Genomic DNA, 24,478 nt, shown 5'->3' with positions numbered 1-24,478 from the left:
AGGACAGATTTGTCTTCAAGCTCTTCCCAGAAAAGTTTCTTTAACCAAAAGAAATTGAAGAGTAAAACAGTGGGGCCATATTGGTGGCTGAAGCAGAAAAGCCTACCATGACTCATCTGAAGGAGATCGTATGAGGTCTCAAACTGCATTTCTGCAATACAAAATTGGGCAAAATTCATACCCGCCCCCCCCCCCCCTTTAGATGAGGTAAAAACCACCCTGAATTAGCACTAATTTATATATTTATTTAATTTATTTATTTAGACATTTTATATAACATCGTTCCATATAAAAGATTACAAAGGTGTAAGATATCGTCAAGAGTAAAGAAATTTAAAAAGAATAAAATAAAATAATATAACAATTTCACATTTAGTTATTATGTTGTATCGATTCTTTCATTCTCTTCGTGCTTCAGTTAGTAGCTTTCAACCTTCTTGTTATTGTTTCTTTCTACATTGAGGTGTTTTAAGTCAGGTTAAAGGCATTTTTGAAAAGCCATGTTTTTAGTATCACATTTAAATCTTTCTGTCTTTTATTAACCTTAGCATCTCAGGTAGGGTGTTCCATAGCTTTGGACCCGCTATAGAAAATACACGATCTCTTACTTGTGTCAGATATATGCTCCGTATTGTGAGGACAGTCAATAGCCCTTTATTTTGAGATCTTAGTGTTCGCTGAGGTGTGTATGATTGTATTGACATCCCTATCATACCGGTGTTACTGGAATTCATGATTTTGAATATTAGCTTCAATACCTTAAAGTGCATTTGAGGTTGTACTGGCAGCCAGTGCAGAGAGATCAGCGATGGTATGATGTGATCAAATTTCCTAGTTCCTAACAAAAGCCTAGCTGAGGCACTTTGTAATATTTGTAACGGTTGTAATGGACATGTTGGAAGACCGAGTAATAATGATATAGCTCACAGCGTGTCAGATTATGAACACAGAAGAATAACACTGAAAGGGCAGATTAAAATGCTTCCCAAGCAAAATGGCCCATTTGAAGATAAAATGGAAGTCTTACAAGAGAGAGGCCATTTCAGTAACCTGGATTACCATAAACGATACAAGTTATTTATTTACTGCCCTATGTGATGTAGAAATAAAGGTCAACACACAAATGTAGCTGCTGATACTTTTTTATTAGACCAGCTTCTGAGAGTGATCCTTCCTTCATCAGGTCATGTGGGCTAACAAGGTAATCACCATATTCTACCCTTTCTTGAGTTTTCTTGCACAAACTGGGTATCAATGTGGAGGCCTTACAGATTAAATTGATGACGGCACGCAGGCTTGGAGTATTTAAGGGCAAGAATGGAAGATCTACACCACTGTGGTTAGGGTTCTGAATTCTGACAATAAATGAAAAGCCTGTCTGCATTTCGAGCACTGGAATCCCTGAGCATAACAGATAAAAACTTAATATTTCAAGATTATGTAACACATATATCGACAAATTAAAACTATATAGTCAAGGAGTACATTCTGCTATCTCATGGTCCATTCTCTTGTGGATTCAGCAGAAGAAAAAACACTCAAACCTTAGCAAAATTAAAAGGTATATCAAATAATATCTAGCAGGATCTAAGGTATGTTGAAATTTACTGCTGGTGTACCATATTACATTTATGCTTTATTTTATTTATTTTTTTAAAAGTATGACCCTCACCCACCCAAAGGTTAGGGGAGGGGTAGAACTAAAAAAAACACTCAAACCCATTAACACATACAGAGAATAACATGCACAAAAACAGTCAGAGCTGGAAAGGAAAGCCAAAGCATCATATCCTTTCTGTTCTAAAAACATTGGCTGGATCATCAAAGAAGATGCCCACATAATCTTTTCTGGGGCTGACAGAGACATTAGGACTCTGGATTTATTATCATTAGTTATAACTGTTGGAAATGCAGTTGTTCTACAGCAATAAGCAAGACAGATGCAGTGGGTTGGGGGAAAATACTTTATCCACTAGTTTTAGCTCAGCAGTAACTATCATTTTGGAATTTTGCTGGAGTGGAAGGTCTTTCAGTGGAGGAAGTGAGACAGCAGAGAAATCTGTTGATTTACATAGTTTAGCTTAAAGGCAGGCTAAGTTAATTGGAAATTAGAATTTTTTAGCACACAACTAGGCATGCATTAAGAAGGTAACTTTCTAACAGCCTGTAGAAAGGTGCAGGCTGTGAGGTGTAGAAGTTGCACCAATTTCTAAAGCAAATGTGCATACATTTGCTTTGAAAATTATCCTGGCCAAACTCTCTGCACAAGTTGCACAGGGGGAGGGGGTTTCCAAGAAAATGCATGTGCATACTTTTCAAAATAGAAAAGAATGTGTGTAAACACTACCCCTGCCCAGTCTCCATCCCCTGTAATGCCTCTGTTCGGTGTGGGTAAAATAGCATTTCATGCATATTTTTACCGCATTTTAACAACAAGCCACTGCCATTAGCAGTGGTAATATGGAATAGACTTAGTTTTTGGGTACTTACCAGGTTCTTATGGCCTGGATTGGCCACTGTTGGAAACAGGATGCTAGGCTTGATGGACCCTTGGTCTGACCCAGTATGGCATTTTCTTATGTTCTTATGTGCATAATCAGCTTTGAAAATTACACCCAAAAGGCTAATATTCAGTGATTTATGCAGGTAAAAAGCACTGTACTCAATAGGTTGCATAAAAATCACTTCCCTCAATTCTGTTAAAAGTCCACTCCACAATGAAGCATTCCCAAGGTTGGGGAGGAACAGCATGCAGATAGATGGAAATTTCAAATCTTTGCATGTACTTTTTCAGCCAAAATTCACCCACGAAATAAGCAGCTTCAAGTGAACTTTGTTCCTGTGCCAATTTGCAAAGTGAATTTACAGGCATGCATTCCCTTTACCATGCTGGTAAAAACATACATGCAGACTTTACCCCCAATGCACACAGTTTGAAAACTATGCCCTATATGGAAATGTGAGGGAGGTATGAATATTGGAACACGTATGTATGTGGGATCAAGGAAAGAAATAGATATGAGTTTAGAGCAGGTTACCTGACTAGGAGAGGCAACTCATGTATGTACTATGAGGTTGAATAATTATATTGTCTAATTTAAATATTTACTCATATAATATTGACAGAAGATACTCCCACATTAAAAGGAAAAATGCTAAGCATATTGAAAATATTAAACTTACATGCTTGTTTATTTTTTACACTAAACCTGCCTTGATTATAAAGATCAGGAAAAATTACTTAGAGATTAGCTAGGTTGTGGGGGGAAACAGTTAAGTCGTACTGTGATCAAAAGACAAGGATCATAATATTGATCCATAAATCATTACCACTAGGTTAATTAAATTATAAATGCTCTTGGATGAATATACTGTATGTTAGAGTTGAAGGTTGCCTACATCCTGAGAATTTTTGCTTTTTATGTAACTCCATGCACCATTTGATTTTCTCACAGTTGATTTCTATACTGGTAAAATTTACAAAACATATTATATTTGGGTATGATTTATATCAAGTAGCTGATCCAAATATTGGTAGTTTCAATGTACAAAACCAAGAAAGTATATGATACTATTGGAGATAATTTTGTGATACAACTACTCATTCCATCAGAAGTATTCTAATAGATTATTTTTAAATCTGGGTCTGTTTTCCTAGTCAAATATCAAACAAACCCCTGGATTCATGATGAGCTATTAAAAAGGAACATGGGGCAATAGTGAGCAGCTGGCTGCTTTGCCCACATAGTGCTAATCAAATAGCTATTTCTGGCACTAATGTGTGATACATTATTTTTGCAAGTGCTACAGGACCCAAATGTTCCTAAACCCCCACCCTTTATTTACAATTCATGAAGTGGAGAGAGAGAGAGAGAAAGAGAGAGAATGAATAATATCATGGCCCATAGGTAGGTATTTGTATCCCTATGGTAGGCCCACCTAGTAACTCGAGGTGGGGATTAGGTAAGAATGTAGGGGGTTAGGGGCCACTTTGACATTCTACGTGATACCTACGAACAGAACAGTGGTCTCTTGTGAAGATTTGCTGGCCTTCGGAGTGAGGAAACTCACTCCAAGATGAGATTTGGGCAATGCTCTCTCAACCTAGCTTGATGTTACCCAGGTAGAGAGTCCATCAAGCTAGGTTGAGAGAACCTTGCCCAAATCTCATCTTGGAGTGAGTTTCCTCACTCCGAAGGACAGCAAATCTTCACAAGAGACCACTGTTCTGTTCGTAGGTATCACGTAGAATGTCAAAGTGGCCCCTAACCCCCTACACTCTTACCTAATCCCCACCGCGAGTTACTAGGTGGGCCTACCATAGGGATACAAATACCTACCTATGGGCCATGATATTATGGCCAGGCACTCTCTCACTCTCTCTCCCCCCCTAGGCCCTGAACCTATCACACAGCCTAACACAATCAAAAGAGGCATAGTTAAAATCAGCATTACAGCTGTGCAATAGCTCTTCACAGACAGGCTAACCCAGCCCACTCCTTGCCCCTAACTCCTCCTATTTTCAGAATTTGCATCACACCATACAATATGGTACAATCACATGCAGTAAACACATTTTCACATGCAGTAAGGGCCTATTGCATGCATTAACAGGGCTTTTCACATGCAAAAACACCTTATCACATTTTGAAAAATGACCCCCTAAGTGTGGCATCTTGTAGGGACTATGCCCTAATTTGTGTGGCATTTTATTTTCCCATTGTAGATTTTATTAAGCATAGATGGAGATTAAACCTATAACTTTATAATGACAAATTATTTTGCATTTATTTATAATATCACCATTTACTTTTTGTGAGGACAACTCCGATCATATGATGACCCTGTCTTTCTTGGGAAACATTCAAGACAATGCTGTGTGTTATTTCTTATATAGCCAAAATGTAAAAAGAAAAGAATGTGGCAATGTTGAGGCTGTATAAATTTCTTCATAAACTAAATATGAACATGTGAAACATAGAACCTTAAATTAAGCAAAGATGGATTAATATTCCCTTTTCTTATTTTATTTCCTAGGTTAATCTGCATAATGTTTGTTCTACGTATGCATACATTTATGTGTAAACTTTTTAATTAAAAAAAAAAATAAGCAAAGTTTAGATGTGTCACATCACCTAAGTTGCCTCTACATAGAAAAGAGCAATTGCTGTAGTTTCTCAGACATACAGGTTCTATAAATTGGGACATGTTTGCTTGGTATGTGAAGACTTTGAGCCTAATTTACTAATTATTTTTCCCAAAGGCACAGAATGTGTAAATCAGGTCCTTTATTTATTTTATCTAGGATTCCAAGGGTGAGACAGTGCATATGTCTAAAGAAATTCATTTTTACCAAAAATTCTATAGACATGAGATAGATTTGCATTCAACAGAGGCAGTGCATGCAAATCTATCTCATGCATATTCATTATGAATATCTTGAAAACCTGACCTGTCTATGTCTCTCAAGGACCAGAATTGGCTACTCCTGACCTAATATAACCAAGTATATTAAATCCAATTTCCATAAATAATCAGAATATTATGCTTCAGATTAAACTTTTAAGGGAGAATATGAAACAAGTTGTCCAAGATCTGGTGAGATGAGTCCATATTGTTTATGTCTTTGGCAAGCATTCTGTCATGAAAAGCAGAAAATACAGGTGGTGTGACATTCAAATACCAATGCCTTGGTAATCAGACTTGATACAGAAATAAGTATTGACAAAGCATCAAGGAATATCTGTTTTGGGTTTTGATGACATTCAGTTTCTTGGGACATATTTAGAAAGAATAAGATTACTATGTTAGATCCCCACTGCCATCATTTTAACAAAAGTGATGGATCAACAGCCTTTCTACATTATTAGGGCACTAATAATGGCTGCCCCTTTTCTCCCTTTTTATTTATCCGTTCTCTGGATCTTCCAGTTGTATAATTAATATAATTGCAAAACTTTGAAGAAATCTGTATAGTTAGCAGAGAAATGAATACTGTTACTTTTTATGAAGATATTCTTCTTTTCTAGAGATTAACCTGGCCAAAAAGGCAGTTCTAGAACAGAACAGTTTGATAGATTTTGAGGGCTCAGAATAAGAGTTACCAAAGTGGTATAATGCCTGCATCAGAAACCCTATGAGAAGAGAATTAGACATTTAAATATGTATGTCAGAGAGAAGAGGTAAGACAGAAGAGATATGATTGAGACATTCAAATATCTGGAAGTTATTAATAAGGTATGAGAAGCAATCCTGTTTCAACAGAAAGAATATCCTAAAATAAGAGATCATGATGCAAGGCTCCAAGGGGAGATGACTAAGGAGAAACATCAGGAAATCTTATTCCATGGAAAGGATGGTAAAGTGTGGAATGCCTTCCCGGGATAGATGGTAGCAGCTAAAATTCTAATGGAATTTAAGACTACATGGAAGAAGCAAAGAGGACTCTTAGTTGCTAAAAGTGGTGAGAGCAGAAAGCACAATCTATTGACCTATTATTTTTTCCTAGAAAGAAAGTTGCCAGTCTCTGATGCAGGGCCATCCTTGTGGGGTGTGGGTGGGGCAAGGAGGGGGAAAACGGGTCAGTGGTTCAGCATCCCAAAGTTGCCCTGCTCCCTATAATTCAATCGCAGAGAGTAATTAAATTTCATGGTACAAAATGGTTAATAGTATGGGCAATTATCGGGTCTGGTGTCATTCTATTCTATAGTATCCCTGGTCAAGACATACAAGTCTGATACCCCAATTCTATTGTCCAATGCCCTGCAGATAATAGCCTTCATTTCCTGCCTCCTCCAGCTCTTACCCTCTCAGATGCAGAGATCAAGAGGTGGGTGAGAAGGGAAGGGAGACTGGAGCAGACAGAACAGAGCAGAAAAGTGCTACTCTGCTTGCCAATCCAGTCCCTTCCCCTTGTCATTTCCCAGGGGCTGATGGAAAAAAAAAAGATGCTGGTACGAATTACTATCAAGTACCGAAAGAAAAAACCAAAACCCTATTAGTGACATGGGTTTAAGCTTTCACCTCATTTAACAATGGGTGTTGGAGATGACAACATTTATGGAAAAGAGATTAATATGAAACAGTGGCATAGCCAGAATTGAATTTTTTTTGGGGGGCCCAAGGTTAACACGGGTAGGCACAGCAGTAAGCATATAGGTTTGAGCCTTACTAGTTGTACTCTTATCAATAAATAATGCCTTAGAGTGCACCTGACAATAGATTTCTTTGTAGTCTGCAACAGCCATCATGCATCATGAGTGATGCTTTGAAATAGATTGTTTCAGCGGGACTACAGAGGAGAGCTGATCTACCAACTTGCTGCAGGAGCCCTGAGCCTCCCGGGAGTGTTTTTTGCTTCTTTGTCCCTGGCCATCCCGGGTGCCCTGATGTCATCAACCCGGGATGCCAAAAGGGGCCTATTTAATTTGACCTACAGCGGCGCGCAGCACCAAAGGGGCGCATAGCTTTGCTGAAGCTCTTGTTCATCAGCCCACTGTATTTTTAGAAAGTCTCTGCAAGTCAGTCTTTTCTTCTCTGGATAATTTCTTGCTTTGTTTCCCATTCTCTGGTCTTATGGGGAAGAAGAGAAAAATGAATTGTTTGCTTTCCCCCTCCCAATCCTGCATTTCCCTCTTCTATGTTTCAGTTGACCATTAATGGGTTTATGCAGCCTTTGAGCTCCAGTATTCCTTCAGGGCTGCCTCGGCTTGGCATGGGGGATCCCTGCTGCTTCTTCTGGGAATTCCATCTTCCTCAGCCCTGATCTTACCACCTGGATTGGACTCTGTGTTATCATCTGATTCTCAGGAGATTCTGGTTCAGCCTCTGGGTGCTTTGGGGGGTCTCTCCCGTTTTGATGGCCTCTCAGGTACCTTTTGGGATTACTAATGATCCTTTGGTGACACTAGCTTCTGGTTCTCTACCATCATTTAGCCTTTCTGAGAGACCTGCACAGATTACCATGGAGACACTTTGGACTGCTGTCAGCAGACTGGAAGAATTTTTAGGCTCCAAATTTGAAAATGTGACTGCAGTTGTTGGCCAAATTCAAACTCAGGTCATGGGGCAAGATTTAGTGATAAAGGGAAATTCAGACCATATCTCCCATGTGGAGAAACAGTGTGAGTCATTGGGTAAATGTGATGTAGTTTTGATTAAGGGTCAGGAATTTATCCAATGAAGATTAGAAGCTTTTGAAAATAATTCCAGGAAATTAAATTTGAGAATATTTAATTTTCCTAAGTCAGCTAGTATTTCTGCAATTGAATTGCTTAAGACATTTTATATTGAGATTCTTAAAGTACCTCAGGATTCAATTCCACCTATTACTAAAGCCTTCTACATACCCTCTAGACAGGCTGCTTGTTCATCAAGTGGTCCTTGTATACAATCTAATGCAATAGATAATTTAACAGCTATGCTTCAAGATTCTCAGATTGAAATCCAGGGTTCTGCTACTCTACTTGTTGTATGTGTTCTAGAGCTTGATAGAATTTGGACTATGAAAATGTTTTTTCAAGCGTCTGATAAAAGTTTTTTTCAGCCAGCAGCTAGCATTATTCCCTGTTGTTGCTAAGGCGACACAGCTGAGGCAGAAAGCCTTTTTGCTCCAAAAACAATGTGTGGTTGATATTGGTACATCATTTCTTCTTCAGTTTCCTTGTAGGTACACTTAAGTATATTTTCTTCAATCCTGATCAGCTAGAAGGTTTCTTGCAGAGTAGAGAGGAGACCCTTGTCTATTCCCTCTTTCATTAGCACTCCTATATTGTGTCTATGATATACTGGTTTGCATTTATTAATTGGGAGCTTTTTTTTTTCTTATTATCTTTTTATGTTTATTATTGTCTCCAATTTGAGGCCTCATTTAGATTACGTCTTTGTAAAACATTTTTTTCTTTTATAACTGGTTTCCTGTTACACAGTTGTTCAATACTTTGTAAATGTTAGTTTTGACTTAAATTGCTAAAAAATTATTGTAAATAAAGAGTATAACAATAGATTTTTTCAAGCACTTACCAATATTAAAAATTGCTTATTGATCTGTATTAATTTATTGTGTATGTATTGCAGTTTATAAATACACAAATTGACTCAGACAAGGGCTTTTTATATACGTATATTTATAGATATTATTTGGCATGTCAGATGTGACATGCAACTAATTATTCAATGAAGTCAATCACATATATAGTTCCTATGAGGGCTCTGAAACTAATTACAACTCCTTACTCCCTTAAATGTCCTATATTTTGGACAGCCCAGTGGCTCAGCAGCAGTGTTGGGCACTGCTGTGTGGAAGACCTGCATTTAAGTCTTGAATCTCACTTCTGCTCCCTTGGCTGATGATGCTGAGAGGCAGTGCACATTACTTCTGGGAGTGGTGTGGTGGGGCAGGGTTACGGGGGAGGAAGTGTCAGCTATTTCACAAGGGTGACACCAATTGGCTGAACTTAGGATGAATATGTACCAAATTCTAGAGGGAGCTGCAGTGACAGGTTGAGAGAACATTGCCGCAAATTTGAGACTGTTTTGGAAAACACTGCATTCCCTCTTTCAACAGGTAGACCCCCATCTCTGCTCAGTAGTCCTTGAAATATCATTCCATATTCCAGACAGCTGAAATGCTTTCGTCGATACTATCTACCCAGTCACTCATTCATCTTCAGAGTGACTTTCGCTCCCTGGGCATTTATCCTTGACTGGAAGGATTTAGAATATCACCAGTCTTCTTTATCATCTCTCTTAGAGCCATGACGTCACTTTTGATATGCTCTGCCTGGTACTTAACACTATCATCCTTGCCAATATAGATAAGCAACATTGGAAAGTAGTCAGTAGGCTTGACAATTTTTGGAAATCACTCCATAATGTCTCAGATTCTGGCACCCAGAAGACAGCATAATTACTGGGACAACATGTCTGGATGACAGATTGATGCCACCATTCCCCTCCTGGGTACAGTGGTTGTTGAGCTCACAGGTTTAGGGTTTGGAAGTTTTGGTTCTTCTTTATCCTGAGATGATTTCTCCTCCTCCACTTCCAGGGGTGCATACCAGTTCTTCTGCTCAAGGGAAATCAGAGTTGGGGTGTACGATCTAGTGGCTGTAGTAATCTGGATCCAGCAGTTATCTTGTGGTCCAGTTCCACCTTCCTTTCTGCTTTAATTTTCCATCTTTGACACATCCATAAGCATTTTATCAATGAAGTCTTCACTCTCCCAAATGCTTCTCAGTCTTGTCACCTCTCTCTGAGCTCCATTACCTGTTTCCTGAGGGAATTGATCTGCAGACATCTTTCACATTGCATTGGTTCCTCACCATGGATCAGGATATCCATCTGGGCAGCAATAGTAGTAACAGTAGCAAAATCCTTGGCACTACAATCTTTCCTGGCCATCCTTCACCTGTTAGGATCTTCAGGGGCAGCCAGTGCTATTTTCAAAATGATTATGGTCAGTTACATTGTAATAAATATCAAATGAAGTGAAAAAAGGATTTTAAAATAAACAGAAAATGCAAAACAAAATTATACATATTTATTTACTTTTATTTATTTAGATTTTTATATTCTGCTTATTGCACTTTTTTCAGCATTTCAAAGCGGATTACATTCAGGTAATGTAGGTACATGCACAGCCCTAATTTTATCCAGAAAATCACTTTAAAAATTGTCCTTTACAAGTATAGTTTAAATAAACATGTTTCTTGGATAGTTTAGGAACAGGAGACACTTTTGAAAAAAATGGTATGCTTTAGATGACTTCTTGAATTCTTTTCAGTGCTGCTTTGCTATGATTCTATAACATAGTTTATTCTTTTTTTATTCTCTCTCTATATATATTTAAAACATTAACTTTATTGAAAATATTATAGTAATCAACTTGAAATATGGCAAAATAATCCTGTCCATATTCTTAGATTTTGTTACATTCTCTACAAATGAGTGCTTCTCTCAAAATATTTACAGTGTAGTGTTTTTAGGACTCATTTACAAACTGGAATGCTGTTCATAGTAGTAACTGGGATAAATTGCCCAGTGCTACATTGGAATACAGATCTTACCACCAGAAGTATTTATAATCCAGTGGTACGATAATGAATCACAGAACAATTAATGTCTTGTTTAAAAAGAGCTGGGTCCTATGTTGACACTATGAAGAGTCCTGGCATGAGCATCTACTATGCTGTGTTAGTACCCTCACCTTGCCATTCATTTTCATTCCATTACAATACAATGCACATTCATTTTCATATGGAGATTAAAACACATAGAATTCAAGGAACCCATCTAAAATCTAGAATGCTGTTTCATGCTAAAGGTATCAGTGCTGGTTTGTAAACAAGATGACAGAGTTAAAGACTGTCTTAACCCTTTAGCAACAGCAATAATACGTAGTAAATATACACTCTTATGTTTTAAAAGAGAAAACAGTAAAATGAGATTAAATATCACTGCTTTAATTAGCCTAGCACTAGGAGCTCTATGTACTAAGCATTATCCCATAGACACAAAATAGTAGAAAACCATTAGTACATAGGTCCCTAGTTTTATTCTTAAGAATTGTCTGTATACTTGGCATATTTATTTATGTAGCTATTATTGTATCAAAGTTTGCTCCTGCCTTACATACATACAGATGAATTTTCAAACATTGTGTGCATAAAAATTAACATTTGTGTGCATAAAATAGCACACTGGTGAATACATGCTATTTTCAAAACTGCATCCTAGACATATAAATCGGGGATGGAAAGTAACTTTGCATGTATAAGAAAGGGGCGTGTCAGGGGTGTTCCAGGGTGGGGCCAACATTTACGCAAATAGGGGTAGATTTTTGAACGTCCATGTGCATGCGCTTCCTGGTGTGCACACATGGACGCGCCAATTTTCTAACATGCACATGCTGGTGCATGCATGTTAAAAAATCTGTGGGCTGCCCGCACATGTGCGCCAGATTTTATAATCTGCGTGCGTATGTGCAGGCAGTGTGCTCAAGGGGGAGTGGACCTTTGCAATTTACACACGGCGACACATTCTGGCCTTCCCCAGCTCCAATTAAGGAGTGGACTGGGAGGGAACTTCCCTATCCCCCTACCTAACCTCCCTTCCCCTTCCCCTCTTCTCCCCACCCCCTAAACCCTACCTTTTTCTTTTTTTTTCTTCATTTCACAACTTACTTCAGCTCCCGAGCTAAAGTAAGTTGCACGTGCTTGCAGCCAGGTCTTCGGGACAGCAATCAATGGCGCTGTCCTGGCCCACCCCATGCCCTACCCCTCTCCACCCCTTAAGAGTCCCGGCACTTATTCACATACCGGCCTTTACGCACATGGCTGGGCCACTTCGAAAATTCACCCAGTGCTCGCAAGGCCCGGCCACGTGCATAAAGTCTGGAATTTGCGTGCGAAGAGCTTTGAAAATCTGTCCGATAAGTTGCTATTTTAAAATTTGCCACAGTGATGCACAGCCAGAAGGGTCTTCATGAATTGTAGATGGACTGGGCAAATTGGTAGACTAATTGTTAAAACTGGTTATTTCATTGCTATGCACATGATATAAAATACTTTGACTAACGTGTGTAAAAGCCAATTTATGCGGGGTAAAAGTGTCAAATAAACAGGATTAAAATCCTCATGTTTTAAAATTGAAAGTACAAAGATGTGGGTATATGATTTGTGCACACTTATCTAGCCAATTTCCAACTTATTTGAAGTAGTACCTTTCTCGCTACTTGGACAAATTTGAACTTATTCAGATAAATAGCGGCACTTATCTATCTATGGGCCTCATTTTAGAAAACTGTGCTAATGGGGGGCGGGGGTCGAAGCAGGGGGCGGTCCTGTGCTAGCCGGCAGCGATCGCACTGCCGCGGTGCGATCGCTGCCGGTTTCGCATCAATAGTGCCACTATAGAAGGTGTAGCTATTGGGCGCGAAGTAGGACATGAAAAGGCCCTTACCTTTTCGCCGTCCACGGCGTCTTCTCGAAGTCAGCCCCAGTGACGCCCCAACTCCTCCTCTCCCAGGGCCGACTCCGCCCCGATTTAGGTAGCGCAGGTGTGCGCTACCTTCGCAGGCAATCGCAGGCCTGCGATAGCCTTGGTAAATAATGCCCTATATTCTGATATATCCAGCTAAACAGCAGCAGGTCTACATAGCCAGAGAAATCTGATAAGTGCTACTTGTCTGTCTAAGTAGTGCTTTTCGAACTTATCTGACTACATGCTGTTATTTAGCCAGATAAATTGGTGTTCATCTTGATAAGTCCGAACTTGCGCAGCTTGTTGTTTTTACATACGCAGGCATTTATGCATGCATAAATACTCATATATTCTTTCCTCTTAGGTTATAAAATAGAGTAGCAACTTTTTGTGTACCCATATACAAGCATAAATGGCTGGGCCTGAGTAGTTTTGAAAGTTATCCTTATAGCTATCTAGGCATAAAGCTGATTGCTCATAATCACTTATTTCAATATATCCATTTCATAATTTTATTCATTTTTAAGAAAGTCTTTGCCATTCACAGAAAATATTTGTTTTTATACAATAGAAGAAAAGGGAATATGGTTTTGGATAGTTATTTGAAAAGTTTTCACAAAAAGGCTAATAAATAGCAGCCTGATTTGATGTATATTTCTGGGCATAATTATGTTTTGGAAAAACTAATAATTAATCCAACTACTCAGCTCATTACTACTACAATTATATAATTGTAGTGATAAAAAGGTTTCCTAAGTCAAGATGATCAGATAAACCAAAATGAAAGCAATTAATATAATTATTTAGTGCTATGGAATCTATATGAATGAAATCAGTGTTTCAAACTAAATAGTTATGTTGTTATGTATTATAATAGTGCCGTTGACTACAGAGTATTTAAAATAATCTCATTTCTTTTTCTTTCCAGATCTATATGGGACTTGCTTGAATGAACATTTAAAGTGATTTACTGTAATTACCTTTAAAATGGAATCATTATCTCTCCTTTCTTCCTTGCATGATGAGTGCAAATCAGAAAACCAAATTGAACCTCATTACAAAGAATGGTACCGTGTCGCCATTGATGCTTTGATAGAAGGCGGTATCACAGCGTATCAAGAATTTCTTAATACAGAACAGGTTACAGAGTTTCTAGCAGAAGAAGAGCTGAGCTATATTGTCAGTAATGTTCAAAAAATTCCAGAAAATACTGAGTATAGATGTAATGAATCTAGTGATGATGGTTCTTCTTCTGGAACTTACTGGCCTATTGAATCTGATGTGGAGGCTCCAAATCTGGATCTAGGATGGCCTCACTCAATGCCTGGGCATTCTGGTGGCACACACATTGATCTGTATTTTCATCCACCACGAGGGCATCCATATACAATAAAAGAAACTGTCAGAAAGATGATAAAAGAAGCTCGCCAGGTAAGAACCATGGGTATTATATAGTCAAGCAATATAAATGTATATTGTAGACAACTACTTCAAAGCTAACTTTGACATATATTCTTCTCACTTCACATGGTGTAAAATAATACAATTACAATTTAAAAAATGCTCTGTGAAATCCACCACAGAAATTACTCTAGATTCACATGTACTATGAATTTAAAACATTTTAGGATATCAGTTGGATTATAAAACTTCAAATTAAAATTAATGATATTGCTGCAGCATAGTCAACGGGCCAGATTTTTAAGCTTTTCTTCCATTCTGTGTCTATGGGGGAAAAAGCTAAGCAAATGCATTCTTCTGCTACTGCAACGCACTTTGGAAAAGTGCTAAAAAGGAATTTCACATGTTATTTGTAGACAAAAGAGGAAAACAGCTTTGATAATTAAATTGTATGCCTTATAATCAAGGCCCGTAGTTGGATTTAGTGATCTGGCAACTTTGGGAGAATTTTTCCTTTAGCAAACAAATGCATCAAATTACCTCTCTTCCTCCAAGTACTGCCAATGTTGCCTACAGCGCTGGGCCACCACTGACACTCTCTATTATGCCACGTTGTCACCAATGTTGCTTCCCATTGCACTTAACAACTGCTTCATTTGTCCTGTGGGATTGGAATGTTGCTGCCTCCTTCTCCACATTCTCAGGCAGCTGATACAGATTATTCCTTCTGGGGTCTGGGGCTTTAAACTGTGGCCTCTAGGGGATGGTGCCCTCAATCCTGGGCCCCACTTTATCAGTTGTGAAATGATTAGAAGACAATAATGGAATCATGTAAGGTTTATTATACATGTTTACCACATTCATTACTTTGCCTATGAAGCTGGTGAGAACCCAAAACAGAAAAACTAATTTTCATTTAAGATTTAAATCACCTGAAGCTTAGTTGTTTTAGAAGCCTTTGGCCAATTGAAGAAGTCATTAGCAGGGCATGATTCTATGCTGATGGGACTATCTGGTTGTCAGTACTTCCTGTTGTGATCTTCCTGGTTTGAGTTTCTGTGCTGGTTGTTTTATATGTGGTCATCATGGGTGGAGCTTAGCTTATCATCATAGGTCTCTGATTCATGAATGGCTACCTTTTTTGGTTGCTAGGCAGCTCTGGCAAATTCATACTATTTTATTGCCATGCCTTCCAGATATGTGATTTGTTCATCTGACTCAAGGGGGATCACATGGCTATGTCAGAATACATTGACAAGTTCTCATTGGATCAGTTCAGTGTCAGAATTTATTAGGTCAACATGACCTATTCAGAGAAAAGGTCAACATCTGTGGTTAACTGTTGAGACATTTTCCCCATAATGTGCTGAGCTCTGCTCTCAGGTTCTTTAGTTAGCGCCTCCTTCTGTTAACTCACATCCTGCTTTCTTGGGTATGACATTCTAAAACAAATAAACTCAGCTCTATTTCCACTTCTAAATGTGTTCTCCCCTCCCCCCCCCCCATCCAGTTGTGGATTTTATAAGTTTGCTTTGTAGTGGCACAGGAAGCTTGAGATCACATAGAAACAGCACAAAGAAAAAACAGAAAGTTGTCTTTGAATCTTATGTAAAAATCTACTCTTTTTCTATATCAACTATCTAAAAGTGACCCCTGCTGACATTTACACAGTCACAGTTACAGCCATTGTTGTGGCTCTGGCCTGTCACTGCAGCATGATAAAACTAAGAGGAAGAAGACAGTGGTGGCAGTGGTCGATCGTAGGTGTCAGAGTTGAAGGAAAAATGAAAAAGAAGATAAAGTAGGATGAAGGGAAAGTGGAGGGGAGAGCATAAGATCAAGTGAGAGGCTGGAAGGGGCAGAGGTTACACTGGCAAGGAGGGAGAAGAAAGTGAAGAGGCCAGGAAAGTTTGGGAAGAAGAAGGAAGAAAAATGGGAATGTAGAATCAGCTAAGAGAAGAATGAGAAAAGGGGAAGAAGAATGGAAAGGGGAAAACATTTCAGACAATGAAGTAAAAGTAGAAAAATGAAAAAATGCAAGACAAATGAAAAAGTAAAGAAATTCATATGCACATTACAATGGTTCAAAAACTCATTTAAACATTTTTAAAAAGTAAAAAATATTTAATTAAAGTGGCTTTTATTTGAATGTCAAGAAGGTAATTTTAAAAGGAGTTACACGTATAAATGTCATATATTGATGTAGCAATTTTGAAATGCCGTTTAAGCGTGTAAAGTGCACTTACACCTGAATATCCTATGGATGATTCAATGGCATATATTGTAGCAATTTTCAAAAAGCCCCCTTAAACAGGTAAAAAGCATTTACACATGAAAAACCCAATTTTAACTGAGTGAAAACTTTCAAAAATCAGACCTTAAGGTATAATCATATGCAAATGTATGCAAATGTGCCACAGAAATGCCTCAGAATCTCAAACATGGTCACAGAATTTTCTGTTGCTTGATACATGATTCACCCTTGAGCTACTTCAGGAATCCAGGAATCTTGGTTATAATTAAGCTGATAAATAAAGAATACTATATTGCAATCACAATAAATGTACTATAATTCAGCTATATATAATGTCATTTGGCCTAGTTATGTTGTTGTAACAAAGAGCATTTCTGTTATTATATGTCCTTTGAATTACTTGATTACTAAAAATTAATTTGTCACTTTCCTCAGGGATATAATTTGCAGAAATAAAAAGCTCCATAAGAATAAAAGAAATACATTACAGTCAAATAAATTATTTGACTGCTAAAATGCCAGAAATGAAAATAGGGAGGATAGCTTTCAAAACTAATCGCATGAGCCTATTTAAGAGTGTATATGGGCACAAGCAAAGTTGTTACTTTATTTTATAAGCTGTGTAGATACAATATGCACAAGTTATAAAATACCAGAACATAGGTGCACAGAAAAGCTTGTGTATATAAAAACCATGAGCCTTGCATATTCAGACTTATCGGGAAAAGTAGCAGCAGTTATCTGGATAAGTCCTGTTGTATCTGGCTAAGTAGCAGCACTTAGCTGGATATGTCTGAAAAGTGCTACTTGTCCATCTAAGTAGCACTTTTCAGACTTAGCCGGGTATGTAAAATAGCCGGATACATTTTTAAAAAGTGCTACTTAGCTGAATAAGTTCTAATTTGTCTGCCTAAGCAGCAAAAATGTTGCTACTTAGCCGGAAAGGTCAGAATTTAGCCAGATAAATGTACACACATGATATAACCTTGTATTTGTACTTCAGATTTAAAGGGATATATGAGTAGATTTTATTCTCATTATTTAGACACATTTACCCCCTCTTGCCCCCGCTAAATCAGCTTTTACATGCATAAATCAGGGAATTTTCTACCATGCATGTGGCAATAAAATAACCAGTTTTACCAAGTTATCGATTGATTATCAATTAGTCTGTGAGTTCACCCAGTCCATCTGCAGCTTATGAAAACCCTACTGGCTTTTCAGTCTGAAATCCCTCCATTTCACCCATATCCCCCACCCAGTCATTTGTTTTACTTCTAAGATGTTTACAGTCACTTATGTCAGATAATGACCAGGTGTAAATATATGCAAGTAAGAGTTGCGTGCGTCACTTCGACAGGTTGTAAAATAACAACCCACTCGCGTAAATGTTGGCCCGCCCCAGAATGCCCCGGGACCTGTCCCTTTTTTACATGCTCAGATTTACTCACAGACCCTGATTTACTCATGTATGTTGTGGCTTTTAAAATAGCACATACTTGCCTATATGCTATCTTGTACACTGAAGTGCGGTTTTTTTAATCATGTGACTTTTGAAAATGTATATTGTATTTCTCTAATTTTATATATTGTAAACCGTTGTTATGGTCCCAACTGATGCGATGGTATAGAAAACGAATAAAACCATAAAAAAACCATAGGGGCAGATTTTCAAAGGGGTACGCGCATAAGATTTTAGAACCTTTTTTTTTTTTAATAAGATATGCGCGTACCCCCGAAAACCTGCCCCAAGCTCCCCCTGCACGCGCCGAGCCTATGCAACATAGGCTCAGTGGCGCGAGCAAGCCCCGGGACGTTCATAAGTTCCGGGGCTTTCCTGGGGGGCTTGTCAGGGCATGTTGCAGTGGCACGTCATAGGGGGGGCGTTCCAGGGGCGGGGCCACGGGCGTGGGTCCGGCCCGGGGTGTTTCGGGGGCATGGCCGAGGCCTCCGAAACTGCTCACAGGCCAGGGAATCATGCGCCAGCAGCCAGCCGGCGCACACAAGTTATGCCTGCCTCGGGCAGGCATAACTTTTATAATAATTGTAGGGGGGTTTAGATAGGGCTGGGGGGTGGGTTAGGTAGGGGAAGGGAGTGGAAGGTGGGGGGCACCGGAAATAAAGTTCCCTCCGAGGCCGCTCCGATTTTGCACAGCCTTGCGCGCGCCAACCCCGGATTTTAAAAGATACGCGCATATCTATTAAAATTCAGCGTACTCTTGTTTGCGCCGGGTGTGCGAGCAAAACTACATGCGCGCGTACTTTTTAAAAATCTGCCCCATAATGAATAAGCAACAACATCTTAGCAAGTTATACTGAAAGTTCAATAGCTTAAAGTCATGATACAAAAGTAATCCAAAAAGTATGTTTGTTTGACTAGGCCTCCATAGCATACAACCTCCCTGGAAACTGATGTCATTTCATCAATGGCTTCCTCTCTACATGCAGTACATTTCTATCTACATTTCTTTTACAGACACTTCTTTATCTTGTTTCACTCATTTCAGGCTAGAAAGCCACCCTAAGACCTTTATCAGGTCTTCCTGCCAGTTCTGCTCCCAATCATTCTGTTATTTTAGTGACATTTGACTTACCTTATTTGGATTTTATGTGCATAGAATTTTATTATTTGTATTCACAGGAAACATTTTATTGATGCCATTTTTTGTTTCATTTCATTGTCTTTTTTCATCACTTTGTTTAGTTTTGTATGCATATTTTATTGCATAAAATGTGTATAAAGTTATGCTTGCATAAAAGCAGTTTTATGTGCTCAGGTACAATTTTCTCAATTCAAAAATATGTATGCATAAAGTTCTTAAAACAAAACCCCCAGATGCATATTCCTAAATTTTATATCATTCTTCATTCTGTGTTTTCTGCATTGCAAATAGTATATTGTGGGCTTGAGGTGCAAGGGAAAATATCCAACACAGTTTCATTGATTTAGATGAGCAATATGAATTAGCTACATTGAATGAGTTACATTGATTAAAATGAGTAAGATGGTTATTTTTAGTCCTCTGAGTGCAGTTGATAAAATGGAATGTGCATATTTTCAAGGAAATTGATAAGGAGTTACATAGGACCCTTGAAGCTCTGCAGTTTTTTAGATGCTGTGAGATGCTGAGTAATTTTGTGGTTTCTTTTCCTCCCCAGAAAAGACCAAGATTTAGAAGAACAGTTTCTCATAGACAAATCACTAATTATTAAATTTTTAACATGTACATTACATAATAAGAAAGATTAATCATTATAAAATGCTTATTTAAAAAAGTACTGTAATTATTGAAATAAATGTTTACACTTTGAATATTTCTACTGTAGTCTATGTTCGTCTATCCACCAGTTTTCTTTTCTCAACCTGTCTACCTAATCTCGTCTTCTCAAGCATTTTATTTCAATTTTCCAAAAAGATGTACAATGTAAACATTTTTAGTTGGTTCAAATCATTCACCATGACCCCACTGGAAGTCAAACTGTTATAACTTTGTAAGAATGTGAACCCTGGGCCGAGGTGAGAGGTGTCTCTGCCCACAGGGAGGAGCCCTGTGAGCCTCACCGTCAGAAGGCGTGGTCTCAGTGGTATCAGACACAGCTGTGGAATAGAGTCTTTATTAAGAAAAGAAGAAAGGCACAGCCCTCGGAGGTGGAAGTGCAGTAAGTACAGTTCAGAGCAGAGGGAGGGATTCCCCAGTGATGATACCTCCGATGAGAAGATCCGGCAGTGGCCCGCAGAGCAGGATACACCAGGAAGTCTCTCTGTAGTGAAGCTGAGCTCAGACGTGTAGATCCAGTAGTGGCCCGCAGAGCGGAGTACGCCGAAGTGATGTCTCAGTAGTAGTGAAGATATGGTAGTTTGAGGTGCAGGGACCCCAAGAGGATCCTGTAGTGATGATGTAGAAATGGTCTGCAGTGCAGGGTATACCTGAGTGACTCCTACTGGGGATGAAGCGGTAGTGGCCCGAGGCATGGGGCACACCGAAGAGGATCCCACAAGGAGGTTGGGTATAGATGAAGTTCATAGCAGAAGGTACTCACAGTATATAGTTCCAGGAGAGATCCCAGGGCAGGATCGAAGAAGTCCAAGGCAGAAGGCTCTCTGAGGAGCAGATAGCCGGAGACAAGGAAGGGCCCCCGAGGAGCGGGTACCCGGAGCATCTCACACCAAGTGTAGAGTCTGGAACCGAAGTCCAAAAATGGAGTGGAATTCAGCAACGAAGGAACTCCTTGCTAACTGGTAGAAGCATAGGGCCAGCCAGCTTAAGTACAGCAGGAGATGATGACATCTGGAGAAGACGCCTCCGAGGTTCCTGCCATGACGTGTACAAAGGTGGCCCATGTGTGCGCGCACCTAGGTAATTCCTGATTCAAGATGGCGGTCGGCAGCGCCCACGCTGTCCCGGGAACACCAGGCTGGTTGGCGGTGGTTGGTGGAGGCCGCCACTCTTCCAGAAAATGAGAAGACAGAAAAGAAAGAGGTGAGCATAAGTGGTCGCAGCCGTCTGCGACCAACGGGCATAAACCAAACAGGTGCATTCAGATAATCTCTGAAAATTCATAACTATTTAGACTCAGTTTGGTCAAAATCAATGTTATCAGCAATATTTGCAACATTTGAATACAGAATTATACACAGTTATCATTGGGCCTGATTCATCAAGGCATTTTCCCATAGACAGAGAATAGGAGAAATGCCTTAATGAATCAGGCCCATTGTATTTAGCAGGTACTGACTAAATATTTTAACTTTAATATTATAAAAAAAAGGTTGGATATGAAATAAACTTCCATATAAGCAAATATCAAAGCAAAAGCTGGAGAGCTAGATTTTTAATCATAACATATATACCTCACTCTATCAGTTCCACAAATGCTTATTATTGAAAATGGTGACCTTCAAACTAGGCATCATCGGATATATATTCTCAAATCTTAACTTTATCTGCCTTATATATAATCATAGGTCTGCAGTGGGCAATGAGGTTCAAATAGTGAATTGTTTGCCCCCCTTTTTTTGTACATAAAATTAAATGTCAGCTCTTCTAAGATATTGCTTTTTAGTTCATATATACAAAAATATAATAAATTTCATATATCAGTCCGTATGAATTTCTAGAACTTATCTCTCTTCATGACTCTTCCAGCGTCCTTCAAATCCTAAAGATATAGTATACTTTTGAATATCAGCTACTGTCTATTCAGTGTGTGAGATATCATCTGTTGCCATAGGTTCATGCATGTGGTCAGCCATTTGTGTCTAGAAATTGATGAGTATACAAACTTGAACATAGATATATCACATCATTTTATATACAAAGCAGCTCAACGACCTACATACTTTCAGTGTTTTTAGATCCTCTAACATGGTGCAATAGCAGGAAGTGATGTCATAATCCATTTATCCCACCAACTCTCCTTTATATGCTGTCATCTGATACATTATTTTAAATCAAAGAGTACTAATCCAGTTCAGCATTTAAACCTACTGGGAATACTGGGGTAGATTTTCAAAGAGTTAACCCTTTAAAAACCCTCCTGCGCACACCGAGCCTATTTTGCATAGGCTTGGCAGCGCGTGCAATCCCCGGGACGCGCATATGTCCCGGGGCTTTGAAAAAGGGGCAGGAAGGGGTGGAGCCGTGGGCATGGCGCCTGTCCGGGGGTGGTCTGGGGGTGGTCTGGGGGACTGAGGCCTCCTGCACAGAGGCTGTGCTGGGGGATGGCATACCGGCAGCTGGCCGGCGTGCGCAATTTACACCTGCCAATATTGCTAACTGGTAGTAACAGGAGTTACGCCAAAGGCAGGCGCAACTCCTGAAACAAAGGTAGGGGGGATTTAGGTAGGGCTGGGGGGTGTGGGTTAGATAGGGAAAGGGAGGGGAAGGTGGGGGGAGTGGAAGGAAAGTTCCCTCCGAGGCCGCTCCAATTTTGGAGCGGCCTCAGAGGGAACGGGGAAATCCATCGGGGCTCCCCTAGGACTCAGCGTGCGCAAGGTGCACAAGTGTGCACCCTCTTGCAGGCGCCGACCCCAGATTTTATAACATGCGTGCGGGAGCATGCGCATGTTATAAAATCGGGAGTACATTTGTGCGCGTTGGGTAGTGCGCATAAATGTACCCCACATGTGCTTCTTTAAAAATCTACCCCACTGTGTTTAAATGAATAGCCAATATTGCTCTCAGGTTCAAATGTGCTAAATGATCTCCCCCTTATGATGTATCTTTCACCCATTCCAAAACCCTCCATTTTAATTCTGAAATGTATAGGCAAAATCAACACAATGCTGAACAACAGGGCATTCGAGTTTGTTGATCATAAGACAACTATGGAACTTTTGGCCAGCTTGGGGGGGGCCTCCTGACCCCCCCCAAGCTGGCCAAAAGTTCCGGTTGGGTCCAACGAGGGGTCCGGGAGCGGAGGCGCGGTGGACCACGTGACGTCCGCGTCACTCCGACGTGACGCCGACGTGACGTGCTCCTCGCAAAGGAATACAGGAATGGCTTCCTGACTCCCCGCTGGACCACCAGGGAGTTTTGGTAAGTCTTGGGGGGGGGGGGGGATTAAGGAGGGTGAGGGGTTTAAATTTTTATTTAGGGAACCGGTGCACGTATGGACATAGCCTCAATTTATGGAATTCTACATATGTCCATAGTGACCGAAATTGACCCTCACCTTCGACTTATGGACTTATGAACATAAACTTTTTGTCTGCACATCCCTAGTGGAATGAGCTCCACATGCGGCATACCAGGGCCTTCATCTCTGGTGTGAGCGGGGCAAGTTCTGCTCGCGGCATGCTGGGGTCGCCAACATCTTTGCCATTTTCTGCTCAGAATTTGGCAATTCTGTGCAGGGGGGAATTCTGCACAAATTCTGCGTGCTGCAGTAGTGCAGAATTCCCCCAGGACTAATATTCAAAAGCATTTAGTCAGATAACTCAAAAGTTATCCAGCTGAATGAAGATTTGGGCACTTATCTGGCTAAATTCTAGCTAGTTAATATATTAGCCAGCTAGAAATTAGCCAGATAAATAAGGGGCATTCCGGGGGCATAACTGGGAGGAATTGAATAAGCCAGGTAATTTATCTGGCTAAATATGGTCAGGGCAAAGAGCTATGCTAAAGTTAGCTGGATAATAATAATAATAATAATAATGTCTTTCTCCCAGTTATTCTACCCTTGGTTTTTTGTAACTGCTTCCCCCTTGCACTAGTTCTAGTTCTACTGTTCGATGCACCCCTTGTTTCTATGTAAACCGGCATGATGTGACCTGTTCATGAATGCCGGTATATAAAAAATCTAAATAAAATAAATAAAGTTAGACAGCTAACATTGATAGCTGGCTATATTCAATGGTGCAGCTACACCATTGAATATACCTCCAAAGTTAGCAGATAAGTTTCTCCAGCTAACTTTGCTATCCAGACAGTGACTGAATATGGACCTCACAAAGACTAGGGGACATGTAATGCAATTAGTAGTTAATACATTTAAAACAATTAAGAGAAAATAATTTTTTTTTTACTCAAAACATAATGAAACTCTGGAATTCATTACCAGAAGATGTAGTAAAGTCTGTTAATGTAGCTGTGTTTAATAATGCTTTGGACAAGCTCCAGGAAGAAAAGACCATAAGCCATTATTAAGCTGGACAGGGATATATGCTGCTTATCCTTGGGATAAGAACCATGGACTCCATCAATCTTTTTGGATCCTACCAGGAACTTTTGACCTGGATTGGCCACTGTTGGAAACATACTGGGCATGATGGACCTTTGGTCTGACCCAGTATGTCATATCTTATGTTCTTATATTCTTAGCCTTTGCTCTATATTTTTT

The 24,478-nt window shown here is 39.5% G+C and overlaps 1 protein-coding gene across 1 annotated transcript in view; it reads left to right on the top strand.

Annotated features, from left to right (window-relative positions):
• FAM83B (family with sequence similarity 83 member B) overlaps nt 1-24,478 on the top strand; it is a 127,205-nt gene that overhangs the window by 9,130 nt on the left and 93,597 nt on the right. The window contains exon 2 of the mRNA XM_029595697.1: nt 13,910-14,412. Coding sequence (XP_029451557.1) covers nt 13,969-14,412 — 444 coding nt within the window. The 5' untranslated portion in view covers nt 13,910-13,968. The remainder of the gene's footprint in view (nt 1-13,909; nt 14,413-24,478) is intronic.

The sequence above is a fragment of the Rhinatrema bivittatum genome, chromosome 3, assembly GCF_901001135.1.
Source record: "Rhinatrema bivittatum chromosome 3, aRhiBiv1.1, whole genome shotgun sequence".
NCBI lineage: Eukaryota > Metazoa > Chordata > Amphibia > Gymnophiona > Rhinatrematidae > Rhinatrema > Rhinatrema bivittatum.
This window is presented reverse-complemented; position numbering and strand designations above follow the sequence as displayed.